Genomic DNA, 19,136 nt, shown 5'->3' on the forward strand with positions numbered 1-19,136 from the left:
GTCCCATAGCCACTGTACTTGTTGACATATGAGTAGCATTAAAGGGCATCCAAATATAGTTTTCGTTGTAAAGGTTACTGTAAATGAGTTTAGTAAGACCAGTAAGAAACATCACATATAAAATACTACAACCAAAAGCTGACATCTTGATATAAACTTTCCAAACAAGTATAAAAGATAGAGCAGAATGAAACTGAACAAAACTTGGGTAAAGCCAAATCTAATATGTTCCATAACATAACTTGTGGTTTACTAAAGCATTTTACACTTTTTTCGAATACACATACAGTTTTCTATAGAAACTAATCTGTACAGGATTGGAGACAGACTGTTGGCTTGTTGGGTTGTAGAAACAATGGCTCATGAGTTCAGTTTCTCTTTAACAAGACTTAATATGGCAGTGTTGTCAGACATAAATATCTCAAACCTGAGAGTGAGACCTATTTGACTTAACATTATATGATATATTAACAACCTTTATCTTCACACCTGTATAAAGTTAAAACTAAATTCTACTTACTCGAGTTGCATGTGCAGGTAGAGCTGAGATGCACTTTCTTGATGATGCTCCTGAACTGCTTCTACTGACAGGTCGTGAGGGTTTCCAGTCAAGAAATGATCCAGCAGATTCTGGGGCATATGACTCTTCATCTCGGATTTCTGGGACCTACATCCAAAGAAAAAAAAACATATAACAATTATTTTGCTGCAACTACTATGTAAACAGTGATGCACCTAGTTACAGTTGACATAATTGGGTTTTGTTTGGATGTTGGCTGAAAACTTGGTAACATCTTAAAAACAAATTCATAAAATGTTATTACAGCTTACTCTAACAATTCTTTTAATTGCCATCAGATATAGTCAATGAGCTTAAAGGTATTCAGAGTATTCACGTTAGCCCAGAAAACTGTGGTTGATGTTTCTCTCCCTGGTTTCCATTTTACTGATAGCCTTTCAGGAAAATATTATTAACAGTACAAAAGAGCAAAAAGAGAAATCAGACTTGCATTCTGTCAGAGCCAGGAGTCAATTATATGGTATCCTAGGGCATTTAAATTTAGAACATAGACGTTAAAGGTTCATTATTTAAGGGCTGCTACACAGGATCCCTAGACTGTTACAGATCAGCACATGCACTAAGACATTGCTTCAATAATATAATTACTGGCTGACAATTCAAGTGATGCTTTTATTTTTGGTGGATAAAGGTGTTAGGTTTAAAGTTGAAGGTTAGGGAATTACATTTAAAGGTTTGTTTATATGTTAAGGTGGAGGGGGGGTGGAATTACCTATTAGGATCAGATTGATTGTTAAGGGTTAATTTCTCCCCAAAGGCAACCTAGTCAAGAATCTAGGGCCCAGCAGAAAAGTGTCTAATAATGCTCTGCATGCAATTAAAGAAAAAAAGTCCAATTGAACTACTAAGGTGGAAAAAAGTAAAAACATGTTTTTTTCTAAGTCCCCCTCACCAAAGTTTAATGTATATGTACTGTATATCTGTGTATCCCCCAACCTTTTCCTTCCAATACATTCAAACACCACTAGACATTAATTTTCAATCTTTGTGAAACTACAAATCCAAGCCTGTGTTGCCAATGTATGGCAAGCCAAGTTGGAAATAGTATTGTGATACTTACATCTGTATCTGAAGCATCCCCACCATAACTCTCAAGTGGAAACCTTGACCTGTAGAAGTTCCTTGGTGCCCTGTACTCGACTTCAGAGTCATACTCATTGGAGTCTCTGAGAGTGGATAAACCACTGTCTATACAGCTCTCAGGAAGGCTGTCAACCTCACAGTTCATCCTCTGCATAGGATCACACACTGCTAAAGAATCATAGTCCTCATCTAAGTAGGATGGAGACCTAAAGGCCAAAAGTTATATAATATGGCATTAGTGAAAATCACTTCAGAATATCATTAGATTTAAGTTACATGCAACACCCACATTATTTTTGCACATATTATAATACATAAATGTCTAAAACCGAATTGAAATATTTTTCTGTGGTTTACAATGAACGCTCAGCTACCTACCCTTGATCACTACCCATGAAACAAAGCTTGATTTTATTTGTGTCCTTTCTGGCTGCTGTTTCATCAGTATCATAGCTGCTTTTTCTATTTAATTTTATGCTAACTTGACAGATGCCAGCTATGGTCCTGTTAGTGCCACACACGGTTGTTTGGATCTTTCAGTCTTCTCTGTAGAGAAATAAAGGAACCTGAGCACAGGCAGAGCTGGGATATCTCTGTATGTAACACCTCCAGTACATAAGCTGCCCAAACATTCAAATGATATCTAAATTGAGGAGAGCATCTGCTTTTTACAGAGCTAATGCCAGCACCAAGAATTTTTAACTACAGTAATTATGTAGCAATAGACAAGAGCACATCTAAATACAGAGCACCATTTTACAGAAAAATCAAAGAGGCTTATGTATGAGCAGTCTCTACAGCCCATAGCAAGCAATCCATTTTTATCTTTCATGTTTCAATGGTAAAAGTTCATTGATTAATATTGACAGCAACATCAGTTCTCCTCCAAGACATTTCAATACATACATTTCTGCTTGCATACACTAAAAAGATTTTGCTTTGACAGGTATATCTTCTAAATTAAATTGACATGAGATGTCACTTTAAAGCTTAATGGTTTGCCCAGGAAAAGACGTATAGCATGTAGACTCCTTTCCATCATTTAACATGATGTAAAGACACACACATTCACTCTCCTCTCCATCATTGAACATGACGTAAGCAATTTACTATACCGGTCATATGGAGAATTACATCTGTTTAACTTGGGACTGTTCCTGGAAATGGTACTTCCGGGCGAAGTGTTTGCACGCTGAAAACAAAGAAAATGTTATCCAATTATGTTCCAGTTTGTGGAAAGACTCCTGATGCTCATAACTGAATGTCAGTTGTTGAATGTTGGCAGCCCAAGCCCCATCCAGAACCATTGCTTAGAAGCAGCAGTAACCTCCTTGCTAACCCTCCATTCCACATTCTTTACAATTACATGTATACTACAGTTACTTGTACTTCTCATTCATGGTAATGGTAGCAATTGCACCTATATGTCAACTATAGCTGATTTTTTACATTCTATTATTACTAAAATATTCTTGGCCACAATGTACCAGTCTATCTTTTTCTGTTTTTTAGGAGTAAGGGATAGAGAGAGATGGATTTTTGTGATGACTAATTTTTGCAACACTGTTTTTCAGATTATCTCTGTAAAAATGACAGCAATCCCCATAAGGGAGTCAATAATTTTAGCTCCTAACACCTTTACTGTGATCCTGGACTAAGGATAACTGGTGGTTGGTAACTGGTGATGTTCTTAGATGTAATTGTGAATAATATGCATACTTATTAATGTGTGCACATGTACAACCATTAAAAAGAGGAGTTCTAATCATACGATAAATCCAGGTTATCAACCATATTTTCCGGGGCTTTCTCCATTTTCCAATCTTGTGAAAAACAAGTAATGGTGTTCCATACTTGGTGGCCATGCCCCAAAATTAAAAGGCATTGGAAGAGCACATACTCCTTTATACAACCAGTGACTAATTAGATCATCCTCATAATGTGAAATCCTTATAATGTTCTAAGAAATTAACCCATCTCTAGAATCGCACAAAATCTTTAGAAATTAATATTCCATATCTTCTTTGCAGTCAAGATTTCCATTGTCAGACCATGGAAATGAACTAAAGCTAAATTATATTGAACATGGATTATGTCCCTCATCTCGGTCATCTTGGGAAATGGCAAACATTCTAAAAGACACAGTTTACAGGCATATTTTGAGCAGACCTGGGACCCTTGAACAAAATACCTGCAATCTTCAATTGCATAATCTTCGGTGTAGGGAATGTGAGACAAATGTGAGAGATTCTAGTCTGACAAGTTAGAAGGAAGGTTGTGTGAGGTTACTGAGAGAAACATTTTTCCTTCTCTTTGTACACTATACTTATTATCTCTGTTCCTCTTCAAGGTATTTTAGGTCAAATACTACCGGTATGTGAAATACAACAGTCAAAAACTACTGCAAAATATTTAAATGGGAATTGAACTCTGGAAACTGTATCCATAAAAAGGCAAACAGAGGGCAAAGGACTAGTCAACGGAATTACCTGTGGTCTCTCCGCAGCTGATCTTTTCCCTATTATTAGCTATCCTTTATTCTGCACGGTCTCTGTGTGCAGAAGGCCATCTTGGTAGAGGTAAGGCTTTTGTTTTCTCTTCTTTAAGCAGCACAATAGTGACAACACCAAATCTGCTGGAACTAGCAATATATTATATCTCACAAGCATTGCCTTAGATCTCACACAGCAGATTTACAGCTATAAAGTTTTAGGCACAGGAGTGCCTAGGTACCCTCACATAGCAGAAAGTGCACTACTATTTTTCAGGAGGAATTTAAAATGATAGTTTTTCAGGCTACTGCATAGCACAATTAAATTTGTTCTAAAGCCAAAAGTTTTTTTTTAACCTAACACATGCTATGCATTAAAAGAGAAGTACAGGATTGGGTTAAAAAAAAATTATACTCACCTAGGTTTATGTAGCATCAGTCCAATGCTACATCTGTCCCCTGCTGGATCTCCACTGAAAACTGAGCGCTCTGACCAGAGAGTGGTGACTATCAGTCACCAGTTCTCTGTTCTGCCCCTCCATTGCTCACTGGAGACCAAGCCGTGAAAAAGGTGGGAGGGCCTGGCTCAGGCTCTCAGTGGCTTGCTGAGAGGCTGAGCCAGCTGCTGGTCTGGAATCTGGATGGATCCAACTATAAAGTCTGGGATCTTTCCTGAACCTGAATCGGCTGTTTGACAAAACAGGTCACAGGAGTGCAGAAAGAACTGCACTCCTGTAATCCATAGGAGAAGTAGGGCATAAAAAGCTATGGCTTTATTTCTACTTTAAGGTACAAAATCTACCTACCTGATTTCTCCATCGATCCAATGCTGATCTGTCTACAGGCCTTCTCCTCCTTCTCCCATCTTTCTCAGGTTCTCAAGCTTGGCTGAGAGCAGCAGGAGCAATCAAATCCTGTGAGGAGGGAGCGAGCGGGGGACGCCTAGCCACACTGTGTGTGTCTCAACCCAGGTCTGGCTCCAGAGTGCACCCACACATGTTCCCCCTTAGCACATGGCTTGTTATGGGGGCACAAGGAGAAGAGGTGAAGCAGACAGCACTGCCAGGGGTCCCCAGGAGTAAAGGAACCCTTCTCTGCAATACCCTTCAACAGAGCAGGTGAGTATGTCATCTTTTTTATTATAGTAAAAAAAAGTTTAACTTTACAACAGCTTTAAAATTTCTAAATGAGACCTATAACATAGTAAATCTTTTTAGTTCCACTTTAATTCAGGAGTCTGTGATTTAGTTATATATGTACTGGATTCATTTCAGCTAGTCCAAGATCATCCTCAATATATATTTGTGCTTTAATACTATTTATTTAGTGAATATTTTATTTTAGTTTAAATTAGCTCAAAGACATATTGTTGCTAGTTTTTAAAACCAGCCTGTACATTGTTACAAAAAAACAAACTTAAAAATTTACTGTTTTAGTATATCTATGGACCACTGAATGCAAATATTTACACTGTAAAGACTGTTCCATATAGTTGTGATTTTCCTGAATCCTTGGAGAAAATGATGAAAGTCTGATGAAGATGTGGCTGCCCTGAGACAAACTCATCACCGCTTTTGTCCTTGCAGGGAGCATATCATTACTGGCACTAGAGGAGCAGCACCTAGTGTCTGGAACATCTACGTACCAGTGATCTGTTGTACTTGATCAAACTGTTCTCCAGCACACTCCGCAGTCCATCATTACTGTCATGCAGCTTTCTATTAGCTGTTCTGTAATCGAAAAATGTAATGTCAGCCAAAGTCTTACAGGGGATTCAACAGAAAGTTTTAAACTAAAGTTACAGAGTAATAACAAGAATCAGACCAAAAGTGACTGTACAACCAGGTCACTGAAATGATATTTTTGTCATTATTAATGGATTTGTGCTAAACATTACTGAAAACTATTGTATAACAGAAATTATTTTTTTTTAAAGTTTTTGAGGCCATACAGAAAAGTTTAACCACCAATTTACAAGGGCAGGTTTCCATCTCCTAGATTGTAAGCTCCAAGGAGCAGGGCCCTCAAATCCCTCTTGTATTGAACTGTATTGTTGCTGTATTGTCTCCCGTTATATTGTAGAGCGCTGAGCAGACTGTTGGCACTATATAAATCCTGTATAATAATAATATACAGTTCAATCACCGTAATATGACATGCAATAAATATACTGCTGTATGACCAGTCAATTTCAGAGATCTCTAATATATTCAGAAACAAAATATCTTCTGAACATTCAGGTCCCACCCCTTGCTGCTTATGAATATGGTAAAGATAGAAAGTATCTGAATAACTATTACAAGAATAAAAAACAGTAACTGACCCATAGGCTTGGCATATTGTTTATATATGTAGATTATTTTTCCCCTTCCCATCACTGAAGTGTGGGGAGGTGGGGGTCAACAATTAATTTTTTCTTATTCAGGTTCAATAAGTAAAACTAAAACAATCTAGTAACAAATGAATACAATACTATCTTCCATGCAGAGCTCTAAGAGTAAAAAAAAATATTTCCCTGTTTTCTGAACCTCTCTTTTTATCCTGTCTTTTGAAATGTGCACATACTGTATAATGAACAATGGAAAGTGAAAATTCGAACAGGCACTCTAACAAAGTGCATATTGCTTTGATGGAAAATTCAATACAATTTGCAAATAGGTTTGTTATGCTTTTACTGAATAAGTTTTTGGGATAAATGTATGGGTAAAACATTTCCACACTTAACAAGCACGTTGCCCCTTACTAATGAGACAAATGACAAAACAAACCTATGCATATCACACACCTATAGATGAGTATTCTGGGACAACAGCAGTTCTGTGCTATAAAACAGGAAATAGAAAGGACATAGCTCTTAAGGGACCAAGACATTTAACATTCAGATTTAGTGGTTTAAATTTGCCCTTCACAGGGAGGAAAACAAGGTTGCTGTAAGAGAACTTGGGAGTAAGGTATAGCATAATACAATGTCATTGGAAGAAAATCACTTATCTTTTATTACTTTAATTTATAAAGACATTGCACATTAAGTGAATTCATTATATTGATCATTTCAGATAAAAAGGCTCAGGCAAATGATAAAGTAAGGACTGCTGTACCACTCATTTTTAATTTTTCCCTGACCGCCATTTTTGTCGCCTGCCCCTTATATGGATGTTTTATCATAAGAACTGCAATGAATAGAGTGTATATAAAACCAGGAACTAAATATATAATGTTACAGCATACTAGTCCTTATATGTGCTCGCTGCATTCTTTTTCTTTTTGCTGGCTTTTTTTCCTTTATTTCCATCTGGTGATATTGCCAGTAAGGTCTTCACATGGGTACACAGGCCTATACAGTGTACAGCCATTTATTTATCTTTTTGGACTAGCAGGGAGCTAGCTGTGTGTAAGCAGCCTATATAAGTGAATGGAGACTTGGCGGCTGTACGGAATCACCTGTACAGCCCCGTTTGACAGGTACACAGAGATGGGGGCACACTGTAAGGGGCTTTACATCCATGTGAATTTGTCCTACCACTTCCAGGGAGACAACATCCACTCACTGTAGTGTACCTATGCAGAAGCAGCATTGTCTCCTTAGGACTGAAAGTGTGTTAGACCACAGAAAACTTCTCCTTAAACCCATAACATAGGGGAGGTGTTCTGTACTTCACAGAGAGGAAACTAAGAACAATGCTAACTGATATCAGTCAGCAGGGGCAAAAAGCACAGGAAGTTATCAGCCTACTTGATTTCTGGCAGGATCAATAGATTTTTTTTTTACTTCTCAAACAGATATAACAAAACACTTTGGACATTATATTTACCAGACTAAAAGGTAGCAAACATGAGAAGTTAATTTTTAGGATTTGCATACACCTTAAGCAGGGCTAAGTAAGACAGTTATCTATATGAAGTTTAGTGTGGCCCATAATAGTAATGAATAAAGAAGGTCCGTGGGAATGGGGACTTAAACTTCCAATCAAAAGTTCAACCAAGTCCAATTAATAATCAAGAAGAGAAGAATTTGTTTTGTGTAGGTGCTTTTTATGTGCACAAGATAATATTAAATTATAAAATCTTGTATATTTATTTAAAATGTACACAAAAATATACATACTGAAGAATCTCAATCTGCCGTGCTAAGTTTTCCCGTTCATCTGTATATTCTCTGATTATCTCCATATCTCTATAAAAAAAAAAAAAAAATAAGAGCCTCATCTTATATGGTATTAAATTAAATATCAGATTGGTTTAGGGTGTAACAATAGTTGTGAAATACCTTTCAGAATTTAAACTCTGGTCAGCATAGTCACTTTTCAAAGCATCAAGTTCACTCTGAAGGAAAGAGATGCTGGTCTGGGCTTCAAGAAGTTCTTTCTTGAGTTTCTGATTTTCCTATTGGAAGCATACAATGATATTTTATTTTCAATGATATTATGAGCTTTACATGCTGATGTGTTACAGAAAGCCAACCAATCAGAAATCACCAGTTTGGAATGTAATGCCGGGGCTCAAGTTATGGCCCTCTCTGTTTGGCGTTGGTGTGTTCTACCCTTATTAGCATGGAATTCTTCAGTGTACAGTTTAATCAGTATACTTTACAAACTTACTAGAAAGGTAAAGATTCCACACAGGCTCACATTCAGACAATGATTGTTCAGGTATGGGCAAGCTCTGACACTTGAACAGTTCACATCTGGGGTTTCCAACATCATTGACAACCAAAACATAGCACACCAATGATAGGAATACCTACAGCAGCGAGGACTGCTTAGTTTGTCATTTGGGAGTAGGCTCTGCTGACAACAGCTGGCCAGAGATCCACTGGAAGAATTATTTGTAGGATGTAGGCTGCATAGGAGGCCTCAAGATACTCATATCATCTAATGTAATTCAATCAATTTTGCCAGTTACAGAATGATACAGGGCCAGGTTATCTGGTATACATTACAACCAAGTTTGGTCTTATTATGTGTGCCTGTGTGGATGTTTGAAGAAAACATTGTCTTCCATACACATTTTGGTGGTGAGCATTTTTTATCATGCTTGGTTGGGGGCAGCATAATCAAAACACTGGTGATGAGATTTTACCACAAAATTCCAGGGGTTATAGGAAACAAGAGGACAATTTAGTCCTCTGTGTGTGTGTGTGGTTGCCTGGCAAGCTACTGTTTGTTGTGTGCCCGGTGTTTGGGTGGGTGGATAGTGGGAAGAGTGATTAACACAAGGATTCTAGCTTATAGGATAGCTGGAGGAATCCTAGAAGTATGTGCTAATTGCTAGACTACTTCCCAACTCATAGAGTGCACCAGATTGTATGTAAGATTCATATATGCCTGTGTGTGGTCAGCCAGCTGGATTGAAGTGGATTCTCCCTCTAGTGGTGGCCAGAGGTAGTGCAGACTGTGAAAGTGTATCATGGCTGATCTTACTTGCTTAGAATAAGCTACCCCTCATTCCCTCTTTCCCCTAGTCAAGGACCTCGCCCCTGTAAGCTAGCCGCCGTTTGCATGCATTTGGTGACAAGGGTTAGAATAGATTGTCAGCATAACTTTGGTAGGGGCATTAAATAACAAGTCATTTGTAAAATATTGTGGAATAGCTGTACCCTTTGTAAGCTATCTGGGTAAAAAGTTAATGAATCAGTCCATGTCCCTTACCAGGGTCAATGCATGCAATCGCTTTTTTAAAGCAGCCACATCTTCTTTTAAGTTTATGCTCTTGGACTGTTCTTCCAGCTAGGAAAATAGAATGGCAAAATTAAATACATAGTTATTAATCATTTATTTAATGTAATAAAAAAAAAATCACATTACTTATATTACAGAATAATAACATTACATTTAGCAATATGTGCTGTCACAACCTTGTAAAATTTCTTAGAGAAGGTTCATACATAGACAGAACCGTTATGTCATCAGAAAAACAACAATAGATCTGTTATGAATCTTTAATGAATTTCCCCTTTAAGCCTGGTACACACAATGAGAAAATCAGATGAATAATCGTTTTGTTTTTTTTTGTTTTTTGCATGCTGGTCTCATATCGAAAATGAATAGGTTACCAGAGTTACAAAAATTCCCGTAATACAACTTCACGTGATGATGTAATGTATTGTATTGTATTCTATGGTAATGTATTCTTTCATTTCCGAGCATGTGCAGTGTCGGTCACTTGATTTTTTATGGATACTGTACTGATTAAATGAAAATCATCTGTTCTGTTATCTTACGGAAAAGATGTGCTTGTCCCTTCAGATATTTTCACATGAACTGTTACGTTTGGCTCTTGAAAGCTGTGTACTAATGATCAGATTATCAGATGGTTGCTCCGAAAAATGTCATATAATTTTCTCATTGTGTATACTAGGTATTTATGCATTGCTAGAAATACTGATGACAAATTATCAATTTTGTGTAATCTGATCAGAGACGTTTTAAAAAGAAAGGATTTTTGGATACCTTTTTCAGTTTCTTGATTGTCACCTGGAGTTCAGCAACCTCTGATTCATGTTGTCGCTTCAAGTCAGTAAGGGCTTCCTCTGCTTTTCTCTTCTCCTGGAATAATAAACACATCAACAAAATATGGTCATGTTCTGCTCAAAGTCAACACTGAGAAAACATATATGGATGAAAGGAACGCAATGCTTTTGATGAAAAGGAAATGACTACTGCAGTACAAAGATTGCTGTGTGTTTTTACCATTGGTGACTTTCACCTGCAGAAAGGATGGAAAATGAATCAGTAAAGACTAGTTCTTATCTTAAACCGACACAAAAAAAACCCTTACTCTCAAAACAATAATCCATACACATCCATTACTTAATGGTAGGGGCGGACTGACCATTTGGAAACTGGGGCACTGCCCGAGGGCCCGGGGTCAGTAGGGGGCCCCATGAGATGCCCCTGGTACCTTTCATAAGCTTTTTTCAGTTTGGGCAAGGACACAGGGGCCCCATGATCCCCTATTGCCCGGGGGCCCCATGAGTTGTCAGTCCGCCCCTGCTTAATGGCACAGTAATCTATTTTTTATGAGATAATTTCTGTGTTTTTGTGCCTCCTTATAATGTCACCAGCAAGCTCCCAAACCTCCATTTGTTTGGTTTAAGCAATGTTCACTAGTTACAGTCAAATGCACACCACACCATCCCATAGTCCACAGTTTATCTCGGAAGAGAGCAATAGAGGGTGGCTAATGTTCTTACATAGAGTGGAACTTATGGAGAACAAACCTAGCCACTTTTTAGCAAGAAATCAGATAACAGCAGAAAAAAAAAAGGAATTTGGAGATATGTCAGAGACTGAGAGTAATGAAATGTACAGTACTTGTTAAGAATACATACTTGAATAGAATTTTTTTAGTGTTGCGTAGTCATGTAAGTGCCATGTAAGTAAAAGGTATATATAGCAACTCAAAGAAAGTATGAACATAAAAGATAAAAACAGATGGTTAAAATGTTTTCTGTGAAAGATATCTGGGGTCATTAGAGCTCTTGAAAAACATCAATTCACCTTACCTAACCTAACTTTCCAAATCCTATTGCAGCATGTAGGGACTATTGGACAATGCTTGATGATACTTGAGGATGCATGCTAGTTTATGTATGATAATGCAAACAGCAGAGAAGCAGAAGAGGTCCAAGTTTTGAGTTCAATCTTTTTATTAGTTTTCATAGTATAAGGACAATAATATTATAACAGATATGTTAACCAATTCAATACCGGGCAATTTTACACCTTCCTGCCCAGGCCAGTTTTCAGGTTTCAGCGCTCTCACACTTTGAATGACAATTGCGCGGTCATACAACATTGTACCCAAACTAAAATTTTATCATTTTCTTCACACAACTAGAGCTTTCTTTTGGTGGTATTTCATTACCACTGGGGTTTTTATTTTTTGCTAAATTAACAAAAAAAAGACCAAAAATTTTGAAAAAAAAAGTTTTTCTTTGTTTCTGGTATAAAAGTTTGCAAATAAATAATTGTTCTTCATAAATTTAGGCCGAGATGTATTCTGCTACATGTCTTTGGTGAAAATAACCCAAATTAGGATGTATTATTTAGTTTGTAGGAAAGTTATAGAGTTCACAAACTATGGTATAGATCTGAATATTGATCAATCCTGAAGTACTGACAGCCAATCTAATTTCTTGAGGTCCAAGAATGTCAGAACAGTACAGATATCCTCCAAATGTCCCCTTTTTGCAAAGTAGACAGTCCGACGTATTTCATAAGAGGCATGGCGAGTTTTTTGAAGTTGTATTTTTTTGTCATAATTTTTCGGAAAATGAAAAAATAAAAAAAATTAGTTTCACTATTTTTTTTTTACATACTGTCACCAGTGCAGTACAGCATCATCATATAACTGGCATGGCAGTGATCAGGGACACTGACTAGTGACAGTATGAAAAAAAAAAATTATATATTTTTTTTATTTTTATTTATTTTCTTTATTTTTTTTATTACATTTTTTTCTTTTTTTATGATTTTTTTTCATATTTCACTATGACCAAAGTAGTACAATGTTACCATAGTAACATTGTACTACTTTGGGGAAGTGATCAGTATTTTTTTTTTTTTTACACAATTTGCTTATAGCAAAGAATTACTTTGCTATAAGCAAGCATTTACCTGAATGACATCGATTCATTCAGGGTTTTTTTTGTTTTTTGTTTTTTTTGTGCTTAGCTGTGATTTGGCCACAGCTAATCACATGACATGTGCATGTGATTGCTGTGACCATTCACAGCTAGGTACTAGTATACAATGGATGGCATGAATGAAGCCATCCATTGTATACAACTGTCATGTCATGATTGGTCACAGCAGGTCACATGGTACCGGCAACGGGGCCGATACTCAGATCTGTCATCGGCCGTGTCCGAGGTACACGCCGCTGCGCCGCTCTGCAGGAGCGCAATCTGCGCATGTGCGGAGATATATATATATATAGCAGTATATACAGTATATACAGCATATCTATCATACAGGGAGGAGGTGAAAGCAAGAATGTACAGAAGGATGGAGATGAGAGGGGTAATGTGAAGGATAAAGGAGGTGAGGGCATTATTATGCAGGTCGGATAGAGACATCATGGCGCTGAGATGTATAGGAGAGAAGGGGTGAAAGGGTTAAAAAAATATCCACAATCCATTACAACCCATCACCATGAATCATCTGCTGCTGCTGATCCCTTCATTCACAAATTCAAAGTCCGATGACAACTTATTTCACAGTCAATAATAGGCATAATGGCCACATGTGCCCTATTTCTGCAGTGCCCATTATAAACGACAGTGCAGTAATACACATCCCCCACTCTGTAGTTCATAAACTTACAGCAGTAGTGATATGACTGCATTAAATATGGAAGGACAGAACAATCAGTACAGAAGTGTGCACTGGTAATAACAGCGAACACAGAGGGGGACATATCAGAGGTGGAATATCAGATGCAGTGGTGAAAGTGGGGGCTGATGTGCAGGTGTGGGGGGAGGAGAAGAAGGGTCAGCTGTGCTGGTAAGAATGGGAGGGGGAAGAGCGTTGCAGATGAAACGGTAAGTGGTGCCTCCTCTGAGGTGCTCTCAACTGTAGCACCAGGTGATGGCAGCAGTCCTTCCAGCCAGCAGCAAAGGTCGGGGCCTGGCATTTAATGACAGTGCTACTGACCTCCACGGATACTGCCAATTATCTACCAGCACATAAAGTCACCCTTCACTAATAAGTAATTTGCAACTTAAACATGACACATGGCCTACTGAAGACAGCTGCAAATAAGTTATTTGTGACAACAAACTTACAATTCCAGGATCTGATTACTGTTAGGTGTAGGGACCACTGTAGGGTAGAGGAGATCAACATCAATGTCACCAAGTGCCAGGTCAAGAGTTCTCCAGGGGCTGGTGACAGATCTGCCTCCCTCCTAAACTATTGAATCCTCCATATTATTATTATTCTGAACATGCAATCTCTACATTAAGCTGGATCACAAAAGAAAACTAAAATTCAATTTTACTTCCTGTATTTTTCTTTTTCAAAACCATAGAATGTGTCAGAAAAAAATAAAACCTTGACTTGCAGTGGTTGACTAATAAAATAATCTCTTTTAGCAAATGTGTCAGTAATAATCATATAGCACTGATTTATCGGTAGTAGTAGGCAGCCAGGCAGTGTATCAGACCAAACTTTTTTTATGGTTTGGATAGAGTAACAGTCAAAACCCGTCATTATCACGTTATATTTTGCTGTCCATGTCCCACTAGGGACATTTCCCCTTCAATGTCTGTCCTGAAAATGCGCAAACTCTGTACTCCTGCGCTGGGCATGGACTCAGCAGAGGCTAAGGTAACAATTCTGATGTCCTGGAGTATGCACTTCTTGCTGCCCTCAACGGACCGGGGTAGTCCAAAGTCACTGGATACAAAAGAAAACAAAAAGAGGGCGCACCGGCCTAGTGCATTATCGTAAAAAGTATTTATTAAAAGGATAAAAAGTAAGTATTATACTCACAATGGACATATAAGACAAAGGCACATCACACTAAACAGCGGTGTCCAATCCACACTGCGTCTAAGTCCAAAAAATGGAACCCTGAACATCCAACTGTATAACGCGTTTCGAGGACTCAGCCTCTTCCTCAGAGCCCTCTGAGGTCTTCAAAACACGTTAGCAAGTTGGAAGTCCAGGGTTCCATTTTTTGGACTTAGATGCAGTGTGGATTGGACACCGCTGTTTAGTGTGATGTGCCTTTGTCTTATATGTCCATTGTGAGTATGATACTTACTTTTTATCCTTTTAATAAATACTTTTTATGATAATGCACTAGGCCGGTGCACCCTCTTTTTGTTTTCTTTTGTGTCCTGGAAATGAAAAAGCTATAGGAGGAAATCTCCCAAAAATGAGGGGAATTCACATTTTAGTTAAACCAGACCATTTGTCCCTATTGGATGATTTACCCTCACCTCTTGCTCGGGTGACTACTTTAATAGTTTGAATTTCCAATCACTTTCTGACCCAGTGACAATGGTCATCAATACAAATGGAAATAATGAATTTCCTCTGGGGAAACAGACAGCAAAAAAATATCAGAGGTTCAAAACCTTCCCTACTGTATACTGTAGAAAAAAAAGGTTTTGCCCTTACACATACTTTATTAATGTATTACGGGAGGAGTGTTCTTTTCTATCTTACCCGAATACCTAAGATTTTGTTTTAGCTTAATTCGGCTGTATCTGCCACATTGGTAGTAGGGTCAGGGAGGCAGCAACAACACTCAAACTTTATGTTAGTGTTCTTTCTTTGCTCCCTTTTCTGGCTTTGAATCTAGAGATGAACCTTTGCGTACAAAGTACATTTAAAAAAGGCTAATGAGACATTATTTGAGGACTATGATATTCAGGTCTGGTGTGTCTGGCACCCAGGGAAGGTGCAAGACTTCTTCTGCATGCTCGTCAAACCACAAATGGACAACACCAGCTATGTGAATCAGAGCATTATCTGTAGCAATCATGCACGCAAAGATGGACGCGGTCATCCATTTTACTCCAAACCCCTCCATCTTGTATCTCTCTCTCCCAAATCAGATTCCTCTGATATCCCCCCTCCCTCTCTGTTGAGTGACATGTGGTCTGGATGATGACAGAGATCACAGGCAGCAAACTCATTGTGAGGGCTATAAACCCCAATTAGCGGTGCCCCTATGTCTGCAAGACTCTTGCTGGAGAAGGGATCGTAAAACCATAAACCAAGCCCTCACTGATCCTCGAAGACATTCCAGGTAGTCGTAAAAACAGACTTACATTAAAAAGCTCACTTTTCCTTATAATTTTATATCTTCAAATAGGACATAATTACATAAACATGGAGCACATATTCAGACGGCTCACTTTAAGACCAGTCGCCTGGTATATTACACCCCCTAGCTGGCATATACAGGAGAGCAGAAAATTATATCTCCTTAACCATCCAAGCAGGTATCTCATATTTCATATGTAGACATTCAGCAGAAGATTCTGTGCATTAATCTACTCATGGATAGAATGTTATATGTATCCAAGGTAAGTTATGAACCATAATATAAGCTACGAGGGATTTTTGGTCATAGCTTGGGTCTCCGCCTGCCACACCCACCCAAATGAGGCGATTGGTTCTTTGCTTCAGGGAGACACCCTGCTGAGTTCCTAGATAAAGGCTGTGATGCTTGAAGTTAAGCTAGCTGAGTTGAAGTTGAAGAATCTCCCTTTTAACATCAGAACTAACTTTGGGAGATAAGACCCTTTTGGCTCTGAAACCTGATCTGCTTAACCCAAGGTGAACAGCAAGTACTTTATCCCTCTAAACTTCATTCTGTTATCTCTTTGCTGTGCTATTGTTCTCTGTATATATATATATATATATATATATATTGGCTACATCTTTTTCTGTAAATATTTTTATTGCACCCTTTTGACCTTTTAGTAATAAATCTTACTTTCTGAAAGTGTTGAACTGTTTCTAAATGTCTTTAATGCAAAAAAAGCACCCCTGCCTCTGAAGAGCGCTACTGTGTGTGTGTTTTAAACTTCGGTATATCTCTGCCTGCGGTGACAGTGGTATACCGACGATTATTCAAACATCATAGTGTTATTGCTGATATTGCTGAGTTTCCTCTTTCTCTGTACAAAAAGGTAGTGGTGGCAATGTGAAGGGTTAATTGTGTAATTAACCTAACCCAGTAACAATCGCTCCCAGGCTGCCAGCACACAGGTTGTGGTCCATTAGCTGGAAAATCTTTGTGCAGGGTGCAACTGGGCGTGGCATTGTTACGCATGTGACAGCGTGGTTTTAGATTGGCTAGTCCTTCGGTCACGAGTTTGGTGAGAAGGGCTGGGGTCTGACGCCGTGATCGTCACATTATCATCTTGGTAAATTCGAGAAACAATGTCTGCACCATGTGGTGCACATGGTTGACCAAAATTTGTATATAGTCACTGTCAGTGACTCTACCTTTCAAGGTGATGATGGGGCCTGCAGAATACCAAGGTATGGCTGCCCAAACCATGATTGCGCCACCACCATTTATCGTTGGCACAAGACAGTCCTGGTCATAAGCTTGGGATGGTGTTTGCAACATGTAAACATGTCCGATGGGAACTATGTGGAACTATGTGAAGCTTGATTCATCAGACCATATTACAGTCTTCCATTGATTGATAGCCCACGATTTATGGGTGTTCCATCACTCTCTCCTCTTCTGAGTATTAATATCGGTCACTAGTGGTTTGGCAATAGTAGCTCACTTGTGAATGTTTTGCTTATGAAGTTTCCTCCACACAGATTTTGTGGGCACAGGCATTGAAAGACTGAAATTGAGCTCTGCAGTCACTTTTGCAGCAATTGGTTTCTTATTCCAGGTCGCAATCCTGTGCAATGTCCTATTGTCTCTTTTGGTCAGTTGACCATGTCGACCAAGCTTAAGCTTATCAGTTGACGTTTTCCCAGAAAACAGTATATGCAATCATAACCTTTGATACTGTACCCTGCAACACTGCAAATAAATTGGCAACTTCAGTCACAGAGGAACCAGCTAAGCGGTCAACAACAATTTTCCCTCTTTGAAACTCATTAAGCTCTGACATGACTACATATTACTAGCAGCGCACGCAGTGAATGATAAAAGTGAGGCTTACCACCTGTTAGTTGGGTGTCTCATCACACAGCAGAAGCAAAAGAGTGTTACATCACTTCCGCTTTCAACACAAAACATGTTGCCACTTTCACACCTGCAAATCATGTAGTGTTTCCATATTTTTTCCAACCCCTGTAAATTATCCTTTTTGGGTGGACTGACCCTTAAATTTATAAAGTAAAATACCAAGACCTAGTGCATGACAATGCTCCCACTTGTGACCATGCAGTCAGGAGGGAGTCCTATTTTGTTGGAAACATGGTATGTCATTTGCCATAAAGGTGATACCATTTATTAATATAATTTTCCTTATCGATCACTCCTACAGATGTCAATGACCTTGATCATGTCTTATCTGTTATGAACAATCCCTATGCACGACTGCTCAGTTGTAGTTTTTCAGAAATTTGTGGAGATCTACATTTTGTACCCATGCAAAAAAACAATAAAGTCAGACAATATTTTTACCACTGTATACTTTATGCACAATTTCCTTTATCTAAACCTAAGATATAAAAAGGGGTGTAGCGCTAGAAATACATATCAAATATTTATGCCAATAAGTCCACATAAAATGATCATAAACGCATGTGAGACCATAAACGAATATAAAGTCTGATAATGTAGCAGATAAACTTGTGACTCCAGCCAAAAGTGAAAAATGCGCTCGCCTGTCCGGGCACCGAGATCCCATCGCAGTGTACGGAGCGAGCAGGAGGGCCTCTGGAACCAGTGGATTTAAACATTTCCTTAACGGCTTGATGACTACACCATAGGAAAATGTTCATGATTGACCAATATACCTTGAGGATTATTATTTATGCGCATTATCGATGCGCTTCCGGTGAGTGCGCATTTTTCACTTTTGGCTGGAGTCACAAGTTTATCTGCTACATTATCAGACTTTATATTCGTTTATGGTCTCACATGCGTTTATGATCATTTTATGTGGACTTATTGGCATAATATTTGATATGTATTTCTAGCGCTACACCCCTTTTTATATCTTTGATCTTTTAGAGTGTTGGTGCCTCTTGGTGTTTTAGCAGCTACTTATAAGAGCACTCACTATACTTTTATTTTTATCTTTATCTAAACCTGTTCAGGTTTATATTTAGGTTTATTCATATATATCATACACTTAAAGTAGAATTATAGGCAAAACTTTTTTTTTTCATTTTGGATAGAGTAAGGGAGGGTTATAACCTCTGTCAGATTTTCTTCGCCATCTGTGTCCCATTGCAGAGATTTCCCTTCACTTCCTGTCCTATAGCCAAGCAGGAAGTGAAAAGCAATCTTTGAAAATTAAGGGAATTCCCTGGGAACACC

The 19,136-nt window shown here is 38.3% G+C and overlaps 1 protein-coding gene across 1 annotated transcript in view; it reads right to left on the minus strand.

Moving 5' to 3' along the window:
* RASEF (RAS and EF-hand domain containing) overlaps positions 1–19,136 on the minus strand; it is a 155,088-nt gene that overhangs the window by 24,443 nt on the left and 111,509 nt on the right. The window contains exons 4-11 of the mRNA XM_089679008.1: positions 10,604–10,699; positions 9,803–9,880; positions 8,422–8,537; positions 8,260–8,328; positions 5,800–5,884; positions 2,779–2,855; positions 1,641–1,869; positions 521–667 (exon numbers count right to left, since the gene is read on the minus strand). Coding sequence (XP_089535134.1) covers positions 521–667; positions 1,641–1,869; positions 2,779–2,855; positions 5,800–5,884; positions 8,260–8,328; positions 8,422–8,537; positions 9,803–9,880; positions 10,604–10,699 — 897 coding nt within the window. The remainder of the gene's footprint in view (positions 1–520; positions 668–1,640; positions 1,870–2,778; positions 2,856–5,799; positions 5,885–8,259; positions 8,329–8,421; positions 8,538–9,802; positions 9,881–10,603; positions 10,700–19,136) is intronic.

This window comes from Staurois parvus, unplaced genomic scaffold, assembly GCF_062004578.1.
Source record: "Staurois parvus isolate SC_StPar_1 unplaced genomic scaffold, SC_StPar_1.0 ptg000215l, whole genome shotgun sequence".
NCBI lineage: Eukaryota > Metazoa > Chordata > Amphibia > Anura > Ranidae > Staurois > Staurois parvus.